At 34.3% G+C, this 17,566-nt stretch overlaps 1 protein-coding gene across 1 annotated transcript; it reads right to left on the bottom strand.

Moving 5' to 3' along the window:
* Positions 1-216: 216 nt before the first annotated feature.
* On the bottom strand, positions 217-16,859 carry LOC139481668 (tissue alpha-L-fucosidase-like). Its single transcript, XM_071265122.1, has 8 exons — positions 15,502-16,859; positions 12,143-12,249; positions 11,221-11,351; positions 4,760-4,893; positions 4,169-4,266; positions 3,093-3,225; positions 2,100-2,270; positions 217-847 (listed from the first exon to the last, which is right to left on the bottom strand). The coding sequence occupies exons 1-8, from the start codon at positions 15,852-15,854 to the stop codon at positions 571-573; spliced, it is 1,404 nt and encodes a 467-aa protein (XP_071121223.1). The 5' UTR covers positions 15,855-16,859; the 3' UTR covers positions 217-570.
* Positions 16,860-17,566: the final 707 nt, after the last annotated feature.

The raw sequence follows: 17,566 nt of genomic DNA, 5'->3' as shown, positions 1-17,566 counted from the left end.
TGTATCTTAACTAGATGTTTGAGTCGGATTTACTACAAAAGACATTGTCTTATTTCATGACAAGTTTGTGTTTATTATTATATTACATTTTTTACTATGGTATTCCTTTTAAGATTTTAGTATGATTTCTTTTAGACACAATTCAATTTAAAAGACAGCGTACACAAGCAATTTCCTGACTGCATGATTTGTTTCTGCGAAGAAAAAAAAGTCAAATGAATTTATTTTAATTTTATTATAATAATTGTCATTATATGAAGGCAGTGGCAAAAATGCACATGCATGACACAATTATTTATTTTGCTTATAAGACAATTTATGTAAGTCTTAGATATTGAATTAAGAAATAAATACAAACACACATTTGTATTATGCTTTTTTAAGACAAGAGTGGTCCTAATATTACCATGATTACATCATAGAAAAGTATGAAAATAAGTGTGACAATATAAAATACAACATAAACAATTTTTTTCAAAAAAATAACAAGCACTATAAAAATATGAGATTCAAAAGTTCAGAAATCAATCAGTACAAAAAGTATAGCTGTAAAAAAATTAAGGAACACATTTAGTTACGTTTAGAAACGTTTTTCAGTCCTGATATTTTCAGTACCCATGCGTCAACACTAGGCATCAAGTTGAAAGGTATTGGTGGTATGGTAACGTCGATTCCTCCATATGCGTTTGGTCTCCAGGAAAAGTTACCCTTGTATCCTAACATGCTAACGACTGTTGTACTTGTTGTCATGATTGTTGATCCAAGTGATACCGTGTTGTTGTTCCTTGGCCATGATAACAGGATTGCATACACAAACACATCTTGTTCGACCATATTGGAGGTGTACCTGTAAATATATTGACACGTATATATGCGACAGTACTGGAGATGTACCTAGAAAGTAATTGTCATACTACACTTTGCAACTATTTTGTTACATTAACTTATCAAATTGACTAGTTACCAGTGTATTCTGATTATATAGTTAATGGTTGAACGAAAGATATCTCTAAAAATTCTGAACTCAAAGTTTATCGTGAATATATTTTCGAGTACACCGTTAATCTTGGATCCTAGCTCCAGTTCAGTAGTTGAGTACCGATTAGCTTCCCGAAATCCGACATAGATTGAAACGAATACTTATAATCAACTGACATTGTATTGCGATGTTACCGGTTGTCTTTCTTTGTTGTAAAAAAACCATAAAAATTCGATATAATGTTTGTACCATAGTCAGTTTGCTTATTTTCTTCTGTTACGTATTCTAACATCGGACTTCTTTTAAACTGTATATTATTGTGCGTATAATATTGCAGTGTGTTTGGGTATCCTACATTTAAGATAGAGGTACAATGTATAGGAAAGGGTTCAAGGCTCAGAAAACATGTTTGACCCTGCCACATTTTGGATCGGTCATAGTTCAGAAGCCTCTGGCCTTTATTAGTCTTATATAGTTTACTTAAACTTTGTTTCATATATATGTTCCAGAGTTAAGTGTTATGTCCATTTTTGCTGAACTAATTACAATTTTTAGTTAATAGGTCAACTTAAACCAATCTCTGGGTGTGGGGTTTTCTTACTGTGCTGATGACCAATTGGTGACATTGATGCGATTTCTGTTTTTGTCGGGTTTCCCATTTCCACTCAATTTTATTTAGCAGTTGTAGCGTGTGTACCATGCATCAGTTTACATTTAGTTTGTTCATGTATACTAGTACTGTAAATGAAATGGTCATGTCAATGGGATTTGGTCATAGATGAAGACCGTACGGTGACCTATAATAGTTGTTAATGTTTGTATGATATGGTCTCTTGTGGAGAGTTGTCTTATTGGCAATCAGACCATATCCTCGTTTTCATATGTCAGATTGTTTGAACTCATGACTCATGTTTATAGTGTTTTTAAAATAAAAAGAGCATCATGGAGAAAAGAATAAACAACAAGAAGATCTGATAAAAATGAAAACAGAAATCGGGAATGACTGTCAAAGTAACAACAACCCGACCAACGACAAGAAAACAGACGAGGGTCAACATGGGTCTTCAACACAGAGAGATATGATAGTGTTTACAGGGAAAGAGAAAATTGATTGTCTTACCAAACGTCTGTTGTTACATTGTCACTTTGATATAACCAGGGTCTGGAACCATAAATAGCTTCTCCATTGACTTCAAGCCATCCACCGAGTTTTAGCAATATATTCTGAAACACTGGAGTGATTGTCCCTTCTTTGGTGATTCCAACATTAATCAATATATTTCCTCCACAACTGTCAATCAAATAATATTTTATTAGTTTTAAAATCATTGTAAAATTTAGTTATTTCTTCAAATATTGCAAATCATTTTGATGATAGTCATCTTATAGCAAAAATAAAACAAGAGTACACACACTCACATGTGGCGTAACTGGCCATTGGTTTTATGTTGAAAGTCTTAGTTTTAAAAATATACAATTAACATGATAAATCTGTTTTGTTTTTCATACAGTAACAATGGACTTATAAACGACGGTAACTTCGTAACATAAAATATCTGTGTCAAATGAATGAAAGAAAAAAACTTTATACAGATAGTAATCTCTACATCGCGCATACTACGATGAACTAATGCGATTTTGACTGCGGCAAAGACAAAATCAATGCAGTAAACTGTTTACATGGAGTTGCAGGATGTCCTAGAAAACATACTATCCGATGATATATAGAGTTTTATAACTTAGAATTGGTTTATAATTTTATGAAGTCTTATACAGTGCGTCCACCCATTTGTACTGAGTCCAGTTTTGCACGACAGGTGATGCATCCTGCTAAGCGTGCGAGATAGTTACTGGAAACCTTGTCTAGTACATGTATGTATTATATTGTTTGATTGTGCACTAAGCTGTGGTCCAGACCGTGTATTTAGAAAGTAACATGTGTATATTCGTTGCAAACCAAAATGTTTAGAATTAACAGAATTGTATGAACCATGGTGACAATATGGTTATATTGTATCCAAGAATAATCATATCTTGCTTAGTATTACAATAACTATATTGGGTGTAAACATGTTAAAACAAAACACAAACTACAAAAAATGTTAATACACACCTGACAGTTTGAGCGACCTCTGTCAGCAGTTCATGCACAGAAAAGTAGTCTGCAAGTTTAGCATTCCTTCTGTATCCAGCGGAATAACGATCCAGTGTCATTACATTCTCCCATTTTCTCTTATGTAGTACCTCTGTTAAAAAGAGTTGAATTAATACGTTGATATGCATATTAATGAATAATCAGTCTCATCAGAGTTAAGTTATCGTATATTATTTGAAAACTAATTAAAATATGGCAAACAAGAATGTGTCCAAAGTACAAAATATCATGGTAAACAAGAATGTGTCCAAAGTACACGGATGCTCCATTATTTTGCATGTTCAATGGACTGTGAAATTGGGTAAAACTCTAATTAGAAACATCATACATGTACCATAGGCAACATGTGTATTAAGTTTCAAGTTGATTGGACTTTAACTTCATCAGAAACTTTCAAAATTACCAAAAATTTTAACCTGAAGCGGGACAGACGGACGAACGAACGGACGCACAGACAAGAAAACATAATGCCCTCTACTATCGTAGGTGGGGCATAAAAGGATACATTTATCTATATAATGTAAATGTTTGAATGATTGGTTTGTCCTGTTATACTTTCATAAGAAAATATTATTGTAGAAATACTACTAATTCATATATTTAAAATTTTCATTTATGGTGTAATGGATGTTTAAGTACATGCCCCTGTCCTCTACCAAAAACAAAAAAAGCAGTGGCAAATATTTTATGCATATTAAAATCAAGACTATATTTTTTCGTTAAGAATCATCAGTTTGGTCTGTCAATGTGCAGTTTACACTTATTCTAGTAATTCAGGAAGACAAGTCAATCAAGTAAAGTGTATATACAACAGGCTGTTCGTCCCTTAAACTGATAATGATTTATTCCTTGTACAAACGGCCAAAAGCGAGGCGGACTAAATCATCTTTTAAATTAATTTATTTTTTTGGTTGACCAGACAAGATTTTTTTCAACCAACTTGTCTGCTGGCTAGAACGTGTACAACACGAAGTTGCAATTTTCATATGTCACTGCAAGAAACTTAATAATTATGATAAAAATCTACCACTCACTTGGGTTGAACCTGTCCCCACAATTGACGAATCCACCATGTATACAGTTGTCATTGACACCCCATCGGTCATTGGTCACAACATAATCTTTAACAGGACTGTATTCATACAAGAAAATAATCATGTTGGTACAAATAATAAATGTCGTTTACTGTGGATTCATTTATTTTCGTGGGTATCAATTTTCGTGGATTGCTGAAAACTTGCATATTCGTGGATATTTGATTTGGTGGTTTTGCCAATTTCTGTAAAAACTCCTATTGAAAATATATTATTCGTTGTACATTTGAATTCGTGGTTCATCTGTACCCAAGAAACCCACGAAAATTGGTATCCAAAGAATAATAATGAATTCACAGTATATTTTCTCAACTTTCAGTCAAACTCTAAATTGCGAAAGTCTGAAAAAAGGAATCAATCTAAAAGGTTTTCAAAGAGAACCCAATGATATATCATGTTTACTGACAGTTGACATTATAATGTAAATGATGGTCTGTGCCGTGCCAGGACCATGTACTTTTTTCTGACGATTACCTCAAAGATCCATGAAAAAAGTGTTAAAAATATTAATTTATTTTACATTCTTCTTACCTATCGTTGTAGAGCCAAGCAAGAAAGTTTGTAGCATTCCAGTAGTCGTCCTTGGCAGCATGTGACCCATCAGACCATATTATTTCCGGTTTGTACTTATTGACAATTTCGTACAGTTCTGGCATTGTCTTCATCTAGAATGATGGAATATAATAGATTTATAATTGTATTTGACCGTCCTTGTTTAGTAATATCATCTGACTATTTTAGCACAACATCTAATATATAATATAACGAATAGGATCGCATTGATTACTTTTAAGTTTTAACATGCATTAACTTGCATGATTAATTTTGCGTGGTTAGTTTTAGCGTGCCAATAACTATAATAGTAATAGTACTATAAGTTCTGTAATCAATTTCGATTAAATGAAGGGCGGAAAATTGGACACATAGCGGAAACAGTGGGTCCCATACTCCTGTCTTACCCTTATGTAAGACAGGGTGAGATATCCCTTATGAAAAGAGAAACATTGCTGCAACCTTGCGGTAAGGTTGCAGCAACCTTGCGGCAATCTTTTTAGTTCGCCAGAAGACCTGAAAGTTGTTCACCAGTGTTCGCCGCTAGCAGCGACCTTTTGGCAAACATATGTAAAAGTTTGCCGCAAGGTTGCCGCAAACTCTTAACTTTCTTAAATTTGAAAGAACTTTGTAAACAAACTTTAAAGGAGTCCTAAAGTTTGCTGGAACTTCGCCGCAAACTTTATAGCATACTGAGCATGCTCCCTGCACTAAAATCAGACTTCCTGCTTCTTTGAATTTGAAATAGGAGGGAGTTTTTAATGTTGGTGTTTTCATGTTATAAGTAAATGGATGTTTTATATGATAGATGTCTGAGTTATATATGATTCAATTAGTTCCTGGAACAGGCCATGCATCATTGATCATCTCTTTGTAAGTTAATTTAAACAGTTTTTGCATGTTAATTTGCTTTTATTGGTACAAAAATTATGTCAAAGAACCCCCATTTTGAAATAACGATTGTGTTACACTCTTATTGCCCCTAGAGAAATATCATTACAGTTGTAATCTTAAACTTTGTGGATATTAATGATATTTTGCAGGAAAGGTCTTCAAAACAATTTGCAATTCTATATTGTTTAATCACATTTGTCAGATTTATATTTTAGATATGATATTTTATGCTTAATGTTGTAATGCCTTAATCATGTTAATCCCAGTTTCTTTATAATTGGAATTATAAAGACAGATCTGTTCTTGATTTTTTCATACATATGAATCTGTTAAGAAATTAATCAGCTCATTCTGAATTATGCACTGAGTAAATTAATAAATATACATGTACATGTACCTACATTGTTTTTATTGTGGTCACAACTTTTATTTCTCTCTTCACATTTCTTTAAAAATGTTATTTGATCAGAAGGTGAGCAGGTAAATATCAGTTATTGGTCATAATAATTAATTTTGATCCACATGCATGACATGTGCATCATTTTGAATAAGACGTACAGTTTTGAAAACAAATTAAATGTAAAGGTAGTCATAGGGCATCATTATCACTTGATTTGCCAGAAGATCACCGCAAACTATATAAGGCTTTCAAAGTTTGCCGGAAGCTCACCGCAAAAATTACCAGAAGTTCGCCACAAACTATATAAGGCTATCAGAGTTCGCCAGAGGTTCACCACAAATATTCGCCAGAAGTTCACCACAAACTATATAAGGCTATCAAACTTTGCGGCAAGTCTGCCGCAACCTTCATTTGCATGGTAAAAAGTCGCGGTGAAGTTGCCGCAAACTATTTGCAGCAACCTTACCGCAGTGTTTGCGGCAGATCTGCCGCAACAGTTCGCCAGAAGGCTGATTTTTCAGTAAGGGATTTTACCTATTATCAGGCCACCAAGTGATTCAAATAACTTGTAGTAATTTCTGTAATTGTACAGTGGTGTACAAGGAGAGCGAAACACTCCGTATAATAGTTCTCGATTTTCACATTCCCTTCTGACTGGATGTTGCTGTGTATTGGTTCACCAAGCGCAGCTGAATAGACACTGATGATGATGGCGATTGAGACAGTTCATAAGGTACATGTATAACTATGACAACCGCCATATCACCCTACCCGGGTAATTTATTACGACGCCTGGTAGACCAGATTTAAATCTTAAATATTACATACAAGTTTATTTACAGAGCTCTAGATAAGCTGCGTATGTGCGTGATTTACGCAATAAAAATAATTAAAAACCCAATGATATTGCCCATTGCAGCGTTAAGAAACCCAATTAATACAAAGGAAACCCCAATTATATGCCAACACCTAAGAGTTCTTAACGCTTTTATTCGCTATCGTGTGCGCTATTTACCAGTACATATTACATAGTCGTCGTGTATATCTAATTGTATAATATTAAATTTTATATTTGGAAATGTCCTTTCGTTTTTAAAACAGAACGTTGCATCAAGTAGTTGAAATCGGTCCCTGTTGGAATTTTTCATTGCTTAAAGGTACACGTGTTTATTATTTCATCTTCTTTTTTATAGCTGAGGGATAACTATGTTGATAACAAGACTCAGCTATTGTTTAAGGAAGCGTCAATCGAACGCACGGGCGAGTGTGTGTACCTTAACGAGAAAATTCTGTCTGAGGAAATATACAGATGATCCACCATAAATAGCGTACCCCGAATAGACAACGTTGAAAACGTATGAAAATTGTACGGTGGAAAAACTTGCAAGACATTTCATTTCTTTGAAAACGAAGTCATTTTGACTAGGCAAATTATTAAAAACTATGTAGCTGTTTTGCAAAGTTAAAGCACAATTACGGAAAAGCACTACATGTATGTAGCATGCAACTAATCTAATTTTTCAATGAATAGCGTCGCAAATGCAAATTTATTTGTAAAAAGCAGCAAAATCCGACATTGGACATCTTGCAAGACATTTGCCAGAAGCCTTTGCATTTTTATAGGAAGTGCGAGTGCTGCAAAAATTCGATTCTGATATGGTCTATGTACATGTATATACTTTTGTGAGCATAATTTACACAAACGAAATATCATATGATCTTATATTTTAAAACCTATACATTTTGATAACTTAACATTTTCCAAATCTGACCATAATGACCACTATTTGTTTTTACCAAAAAATAGCGTTGATCGTTACAGGAACGCATATTCAGTATTATTGTAATATAAAGCATATCATTCATTCGAATTTTCCTGGATATAACACTGTTTTGAAGAACACAAACACCCCTGCTAAAGTTATTATGCGTATAGTCGGTTACGTCTGACACGCATATTTTTGACGTTCTGTCAATATGTTGTCTTTATTTTAGACTATAGTAATGTATGATAAAACAATTTGCACTTTTTTTCGAAATAGTATTTACATGTCTAGTCTATGGATATAAGTTTTATATATCTTAACTGTTATGATTTTATAGAAAAGCTGTTTACTAGTGTGGACTTGTTGAATACACAGTATTGACGCAATAACGTGCGTAACGTCTTTGTGAACGCTATAACTCCCGAAACTTTTTATGCAGCTAAGAAATTTCCATCCAGCTCAAGCGTGTGTCAAGTGTATACCTTAATGTTACACGCACGTAAAACATACGCTACAAGCACGGTGAAAACGCTACAGATAATTTTGAGACAAGTTTAGGGCATGTTGTTTACGCTTCAAGATCGTTCGATTTTAATAAACATGTATGCGGGTGTGTTTGTAACAAACACCCTATAATTAAACGTCCCAGACACGCACGGTGTATCCCGATACGACCGGTACGCGTCTCAAATACGTTCAAGAAACTTGTTTTCCTTCGTAGCGTGTATTCAATTTACGTTAGACAAACGCCAGAAATACACCAAAATACGTTACTTGAACGCCCGATAAACGCTTAGGTTTGCTTTTCGTACGCCCAATACAAGCTTACAGCTGGTTGTGCACACAATACAGATATATGATTGACAGGTTGAATGCATCCAGAATTACTAGTGTATTGGCAGCATTCATGATTTTTTACCACGCCCGGCGTACGTCGGAGCTATAGGCTGATGTGTGACGCCAGTATAAGACAAAACTGGCAGAACAGTTGAAACTGGACACAAATTAAACGTACAATTGTTCATCAGTGTATAAACTAAATAAAACCGTTATCACATACAAACTAGAGGCTCTAAAGAGCCTGTGTCGCTCACCTTGGTCTATGTGACTATTAAACAAAGGAAGCAGATGGATTCATGACAAAATTGTATTTTGGTGATGGTGATGTGTTTGTACATCTTACTTTACTGAACATCCTTGCTGCTTACAATTATCTCTATCTATAATGAACTTGGCCCAGTAGTTTCAGTGGAAAATGTTAGTAAAAATTTACAAATTTTATAAAAATTGTTGAAAATTGACTATAAAGGACAATAACTCCTTAGGGGGTCAACTGACCATTTCGTTCATGTTGACTTATTTGTAAATCTTACTTTGCTGAACATTATTGCTGTTTACAGTTTATCTCTATCTATAATATATATTCAAGACAATAACCAAAAACAGCAAAATTTCCTTAAAATTACCAATTCAGGGGCAGCAACCCAACAACGGGTTGTCCGATTCATCTGGGCAGATAGATCTTGACCTGATAAATAGTTTAACCCCATGTCAGATTTGCTCTTAATGCTTTGGTTTTTGAGTTATAAGCCAAAAACTGCATTTTACCCCTATGTTCTATTTTTAGCCATGGTGGCCATCTTGGTTGAATGGCCAGGTCATCGGACACATTTTTTAAACTAGATACCCCAAAGATGATTGTGGATAAGTTTGGATTAATTTAGCCCAGTAGTTTCAGAGGAGAAGATTTTTGTAAAAGATTACTAAGATTTACGAAAAATGGTTAAAAATTGACTATAAAGAGCAATAACTCCTAAAGGGGTCAACTGACCATTTCGGTCATGTTGACTTATTTGTAAATCTTACTTTGTTGAACATAATGGCTGTTTACAGTTTATCTCTATCTATAATAATATACAAGATAATAACCAAAAACAGTAAAATTTCCTTAAAATTACCAATTCAGGGGCAGCAACCCAACAACAGGTTGTCAGATTCATCTGAAAATTTCAGGGTAGATAGATCTTGACCTGATAAACAATTTTACCAATGTCAGATTTGCTCTAAATGCTTTGGTTTTTAAGTTATAAGCCAAAAACTGCATTTTACCCCTATGTTCTATTTTTAGCTGTGGCGGCCATCTTGGTTGGTTGGCCGGGTCACCGGGCACATTTTTGAAACAAAATACTCCAAAGATAATTGTGGCCAAGTTTGGATAAATTTGGCCCAGTAGTTTCAGAGGAGAAGATTTTTGTAAAAGATTACTAAGATTTACGAAAAATGGTTAAAAATTGACTATAAAGGGCAATAACTCCTAAAGTGGTCAATTGACCATTTCGGTCATGTTGACTTATTTGCAAATCTTACTTTGATGAACATTATTGCTGTTTACAGTTTATCTCTATCTATAATAATATTCAAGATAATAAGCAAAAACTGCAAAATTTCCATAAAATAACTAATTCAGGGGCAGCAACCCAACAACGGGTTGTCCGATTTGTCTGAAAATTTCAGGGCAGATAGATCTTGACCTGATAAACAGTTTTACCCCTTGTCAGATTTGCTCTAGATGCTTTGGTTTTTGAGTTATAAGCCAAAAACTGCATTTTACCCCTATGTTCTATTTTTAGCCATGGCGGCCATCTTGGTTGGTTGGCCGGGTCACCGGACACAATTTTTAAACTAGATACCCCAATGATGATTGTGACCAAGTTTGGTTGAAATTAGCCCAGTAGTTTCAGAGGAGAAGATTTTTGTAAAAGTTAACGACGGACGACGACGACGACGGACGACGGACGACGGACGACGGACGCCGGACGCCAAGTGATGAGAAAAGCTCACTTGGCCCTTCGGGCCAGGTGAGCTAAAAAAGAACGATATTCAAGATGGATGAACATCTTGGTTTGATTTACTACATGTACTAGTTATGTGGTTATAACATGCCTACATTTTCAATATTGTGTTGATGGAAAAAAAAACATACATTGTGGAGCTTGGTGGTGAAAAACCAAATTGGATTTTTGCTTCAGTGGTGAATTTGAATTGATAATGCAATTAAAAAACTTTTTCACTCAATTACCAAAAAAAAAATGGTGGGTAAAAAATATTTGAACAGAGGACCTCCAACACTCGAGGCTAACACTCTAACCCGAGACTTCTGATAGCATAAGATAACAGGACGGTAAATAGAGCAGGAGAATACTGCATATTTCAGACAAATAAATATACGACTTCAGACAAAGGATAAAAAAGCTAGGGCAATCAAAATACCTAAAATCAAAGAAAAACAGACGAGACAAGACATGTGAGGACATACAGAACTAATATGCTGCGAGGCGAAATGTGCATAACATGTCAAATAAGCTTTCAAAGCTACTTACTGAAACAAAATCTTGTGTTTTGAAACCATTAGCTCTATCTTGCTCAAATATTGGATTGAACCATTCAAACAGGGAGTGGTAGAGTCCAAAATGCATGTCTGTATTCTTCCTTATGGCGTCTGCAACCTCACCTGAAATAAAGAAAAGCACAACAAAAATGAAATTAACTGATTTTACATTTTCTTTTCAGATAGAAGTTTGAATTGCTATAGCAAATAAATTTGTAACATGTTGCAGATGATGCATGCTTGACTTGACTCGCATTCTAATGACACGTACGCCATCAACATGTTTGTTCATTTCTTGAAACAGTTTATATATAACATCAAGTCACGTTTTGCAGCCCTCCTCACAATGAATTTGTATTTGACCAGCTATCACGATGCTACATGTATTGTACCTCAATCGCATCAATATATCGAGCATAGTTACATCGTATTAATAGAAAGAGATTAAAACGGTGTTATTAATTTTGATTATCTTTTTGACAGAAACCAAATGTCAATGAATGTTATGATATAAAATAAAAACCCATTTACCGCATGGCAATTAGACATACTCCTCATATCCTTTTATCACGTGCAATAAATTTCAGCACATTGAGTTTTGTTGTATTGCTGCTACATGTATATATATGCAGATTCAGTGAAAACTGTCAAGATAATCATTTTTAATTAATAGTTATTATGCAACATCGAGTTGTTGGAATTTAACATTAAAAACCCATTCATCCTTTCTTAGATATATTGCATGTGCAACAGTAGCGGTTCATTTGAGTTTCTGTAAATTTTGGGGGAAACATAGCAATCGGTAGGTAACAAAATAGCAATCGCTACGTAACACAATGAATTGTACATTTTTTTAAGATTCTGCTATAATTCAATGATGATTAAAAATATATTTTCAAATTGGCAAACCATACCAACAATATCTCTTTTAGGACCGACATCCATGCTGTTCCAGTTCCAGGAATAGTTGGACGGCCACATGGTATAACCTTCATGGTGCTTGGCAACTAATACTACATACCTACAATATAAATGTTGTAAATATTCAACTAATAGACACGATGTATATTGAATGAGTGTATTCCCGTTCAAATACACTAAATATGTATTTTTCCCGAGTCTCAAATAATTGCGGTTAGATATCTTAAAAAAGAAGAAGGAAACAGTTTATTACTTTCGACTTTTGATTGATGAGAGATTTTTATTGTTGCTAAATGCTCCCTTTTAGAACTTTTGCCCATACATATGTAATGACGAATATAGTTATTGGTTCGGGAAGCCGGAGCACCGATAGAAGCACAGGACTTCATAGAAACTACGATTTATAAGAGTCGAACCTGCAACGACCGGGATTCAAACTCACTTCCTCGAGAGTCTGAATTTCAGTTCACAAAGGAAATGACTAAGTTCTACATATGGCCCTCTCCAATCCCCATCCATGTCATTGGTTTGTCATTGCAAAATTTATAATGCTATTGAATTTTGGTTTTCAATTTATACAAAAACGCAATCACGCGTACTATAGTTGACCATGTCCTTGAGGTTTGTTTATATTATAAAACCTGTGGTCTTTCTTATACCGTCTGTAATATACTGAGTGCCAATGAAAACGCAACACTTTTGTTTTTCCAAAAAATCTTATAATTTTTATTTTATTTATATTAGAACTTTGTATAGTTGGTTGAAAATGACTTTTAAAACAATTTTCGACAACTTTACGGTTGAGTGATTTTTGGAACAAATGCGAAGTAAGGGTTATTTGAACGAACATAAACCGAGTTCACCGCTTTTCAACATACACACCATTTTCACGATTTTGTCATTTAAAGCTTGGCTTATGTCATGAGTAAATGCCAGGACTTTTCGACAACCAGCGACATGCGCGCAGTTTTGGGCATGATCCAATGAAGCCTTTCACAGCATACAATTACGAGAAGACTGAAGTTATAGTCTCTATAATAACCCAAAGCATCCACAAATTCAACCAAAATGGATCATTTAATGATAAGCCACATCCCAGGGTACAAAAAGCAAGAAACGCTCAGCAAGACCGATACATTTGGTCTTTCACATATATCCGATATCGACTATGATGGCTGTCCAAATGTCACAAGAGTTCAATGGTGGTCACGGTCAAACCTTTGGAGTAATTTCAGTTAAGCACCATTTGCTCAGAAATTGTTAAAGAGCACCACAGTGTTTCCTTAGTGACATCTAAACGGCCGTCTGGCGTAAATATCGAATTATGTAGACCAAAAATCATTCATTATGTACCAAAAACGTCAATGGTGGTTACATAGACATTTGGCACCCGCCTTGGCTAAAAGTCATGGTTTTCGCCGGATTTTGGTCCGATTGACCAAATTTTGCATCAGATTTGACATGTTTTAGACGATGAAAACCACCTCCAATATCATAAAGTCAGCTTGAGTTGGCTTTGCGGGACAAGTGTAATAACATTCTTCGGGATCACATTAAACGTCCGGGATGATCAATTCCACGGCGCTGTCGAGATTGCGATGCACTACGGGGTTGTAACATTTTTTGTTAGGACTGTTAGTTGATGATTATCATTTCTTATATAAATTTTATTTTTGAAAAACCAAGTGTTGCGTTTTCATTGGCACTCGGTATATATTCAAAACAAACAATGACGAATATATCTACCTAATATATATTAAAAATGCTAAAAGAAAACCCGTTTAATCATGCATGAAGTTTAAAAGCCGGTACATTATTATAGACAGGAAGTATATGATTTATTTAAGGTTCAAAGGTATTTTGAATATACAATAACTGAGAAACGTAGTTGTGTTTGTACACCGCATTTTTTTGTAGAATGAAACAAAAAAGACATTGCATATGGAAAGGTTTTAACTTTTAAGATATGGCAAGACCTAGATAACTTATTGATTGTAAAGAATCATACACAATGAATGATTTAAACATGTAACTGAACATGCTGAATACTAGACTATTGTCTGAGTGTATCAACTTTCATCTAGGTGTATGTTTTATATATCTAAATGCATGTATGGGCTTTGTTCATTGTTGAAGGCCGTACAGTTATCTATAGTTGTTATAATTGGTCTCTGGTGGAAAGTTGTCTCATTTGCAATCATACCACATCTTCTTTTTCATTAATCCCCCTAGTTTCACAAATAATAAATCTGAAAAATCACCAATAGATTAAAATTTGTAAAATGTATAATACGTACGTTAACAATGGTTAACCGTGATTAGGGGCGGTGGTACAAATCCCATCCCCACCCGAGGGACACACTATATCACTAACTCTTTGGCAGGCACAAGACGGATTAGACAGGTTGGGAACAAACCCCCTGTATGGTGATTATACCTGTATAGAGGGATAATCCTTCTTTAGAGGGATAAAATTATCCCTCTATAGAGGGGCATTTTTGTTTGCACTGGATTTAAAGCAAATTAGGGCAGAACGGCATTTTCTAGTTATATTGGCTATAATCTCTAGCATTATATTCATCAACATATGCACTTTTCTAAAAATTGGGATAACCAGTTTTCTGCTAAAGTTACAAAACTTGCAATCTATTGTATACCTATCTGAACACCTGATGAACAACAAAAGGAATAGTTGACCTTTAAATTTCATGTTAAATCTAACAATAGAAATTCTGTTCAGTGAGGCATAAGTGAAAAGAATTTACCTGATCATCACAGCTGTCAATCATGGTGAACAATAGATTTAAAATTTATTCAGATAAGCATCAAACTTGGCATGTGCATATTAAATTAAGTACATCAATTGGTGCATCAACTGTTCCAGGTTACTGCCATAATAAGTAGAGAATGCCATTCTGCCCTATTTTGATTTAAATCCAGTCTAAACAAAAATAACCCTCTAGAGAAGGATTATCCCTCTATACACATGATACAGGTATAATCACCATATAGAGGGTTTGTTCCCAACCTATTAGATTGACAATGTGAACGGAAGAAAACACTGATTTGCCTCAAGACTATAAAATACATAGATGTTAAATTGCATTTGTTTTGCTCGTCTTTAAAAAAAGAGGGGCGAAAGATACCAGACATCTTAGAGGGACAGTCAAACTCGTACATCGAAAAAAAAACCGACAACGCCATGTCAAATCATGGGCACACATGACAAGTTGGCCAGGTTGAAATATCAAATTACTTGTTTTTGCACAAATGTATTATAAACTTTGACGAATATTGATTTTCTATATACCTGTACATGTTTAGTACCCTGTAAAGTATTAATTTTACTTACTTGGCTCCTGAAAGCTTCAACAAATTCGCCCATTCTTCTGCATTGAAAAATTCTGCTGTTAATTGTGGTGCAAAGTCTGGGTAGGTGAAATCAGGTCGATAATTCTCTTTCATGAAATCAACCAGAACGGGAGTCTTTGTCTTCCATTGGTACCAGAACCATTCTGACAAAATCGAAGGCACGGAAAACACACCCCAATGAATCAAAATGCCGACTTTGGAATCATCAAACCAGCCAGGCAAAGGTCGTGAGTCTATAGACTCCCAGTTTGGTTCATATTTTTTACTTGAAGTCTGGACAATGCAAACGAGAAGCAAAATCGAAGTTACGTAAATTCCAATATTTACATGCATGTCTTAGCAAATGGCGTTGTCAATGTTGCTTAGCAATATCTACACTAACATCAGCTTCTCAAACGAACAAAATTATCCTTGGCGGATTAGACTGTAAGTGTTATTTTCCAAATCATACAATGATGAATTTCCACAACAGTACAATGAATTAGCGGACATATATATGACTAAATATAGATCTAGTCATATGAACCGAACTCACTAATAAAAACTGAAAATCAACTAACCATAAACATTATTGGAACCTGATATTTAAATCTAAAAATAACTGTTCGAATCGATTGTTGTTATTTGTAAAATGAAATCGATGACATTATTAAGAATCATTATATTGTAAATTAAGCTTCTAGTACAGTATTTATGTATGATTCTGTATGTTATTTATACATGTATGAAAAAAGACATAATTTTTATATTACCAAACAAGGAAGAAATATACACAACTGATATTATGCGCATTACAAAAATGTCTCTTCCTATATTAAATATATGTAAAACATATGTTCATATGTATACAAAAAAAATGATTACTACATGTAGTACTAGAATTGCTGATATTGGAATATTGGGATATTAATATCTATTTCAGAATGTTCTCTCTCAAAACTGAAAAGTGTATTTACTGAATCGACTTTTATTTGTGTATCATGACTGTCGCATAAATATACTCCCAAAAAGGGGGAGCTTTATTGACATACATGATGTATGCTTTCTAAGTATAAATGCATGCAGCATTCCCGGAATATATAAGAACATACAACGATATCGTCTTTCGAGGTCTTATAATTCTGGTCGTGATCAACATAACTTTATACAGTGAAACAAAAGAAATTACTAACCATTGGCTTTTCTGTTGACTTTTAAATAATATTGATTTTGTTACTTATCATTAGCTAAAAAAAGAAACAGGGAGTACATAACATGCAAGTGCACCCAAATAGATATAGGACGCTTTGGTACGAGTGCTAATGAGACAACTCTCCATCTAAGTCACAAATTATAAACGTAAACCATTATAGGTCAAGGTACAACCTTCAACACGGAGCCTAGGCTCACACCGAACAACCTATAAAGGGCCCCAAAAACTACTAGTGTAAAACCATTCAAACAGGAGAACCAATAGTCTAATCTATACAACAACAACAAATCGAGAAACCCTTATGAACCACATAAACAGACGACAACACTGAACATCAGATTCCTGACTTAGGATCATAAACAAAGGCTTAGTTTCATATTAGGATAACACGATCGGGATTGCAAATGTGTAAGTCTGTGCATCCAATCATATATTCGAAATGACAAGAATCTGTGTTAACGATAAGTTCACCAAATATGGAATGTAAAAAAACTATTTCTAAAATTGTCTTACGAGTTTTAGAATTCATGGATCCATGTTATAGACTTAAAAATAAGATTATGCAGAGATAATTAAACATAAACGTTGGTTATCTCGTTTAGATTGTTTTACTCTGTCATTTCGGGGCTTTTAATAATAGCTGACTATGCGGTATGGACTTTGCTCATTGTTGAAGGCTGTACGGTAACCTATAATTGTTAATTTCTGTGTCATTTTGGTCTCTTGTGGAGATATTTTCTCATTAGGCAATCGTACCACATCTTCTTTTTTATATATTAAACAAAATGTAAAAGTTCATCGACATAGTTTTCGTTAGAAATATCAAATATACAGTGGCAAATATTTCACTCAT

This window comes from Mytilus edulis, chromosome 7, assembly GCF_963676685.1.
Source record: "Mytilus edulis chromosome 7, xbMytEdul2.2, whole genome shotgun sequence".
Lineage (NCBI taxonomy): Eukaryota > Metazoa > Mollusca > Bivalvia > Mytilida > Mytilidae > Mytilus > Mytilus edulis.
The sequence above is the reverse complement of the archived record's forward strand: the minus strand, read 5'-3'. Positions and strand labels throughout refer to the sequence as shown.

What these genes read in the sequence shown, in the direction of transcription:
- LOC139481668 (XM_071265122.1), bottom strand. Translation starts at nt 15,854, where the DNA reads ATGCATGTAAATATTGGAATTTACGTAACTTCGATTTTGCTTCTCGTT. An exon ending in TCCTAAAAGAGATATTGTTG is followed by an intron (nt 11,352 to 12,142) that starts GTATGGTTTGCC and finishes TCTTTATTTCAG; the next exon opens with GTGAGGTTGCAGACGCCATA. An exon ending in AAACACAAGATTTTGTTTCA is followed by an intron (nt 4,894 to 11,220) that starts GTAAGTAGCTTT and finishes CCATCATTCTAG; the next exon opens with ATGAAGACAATGCCAGAACT.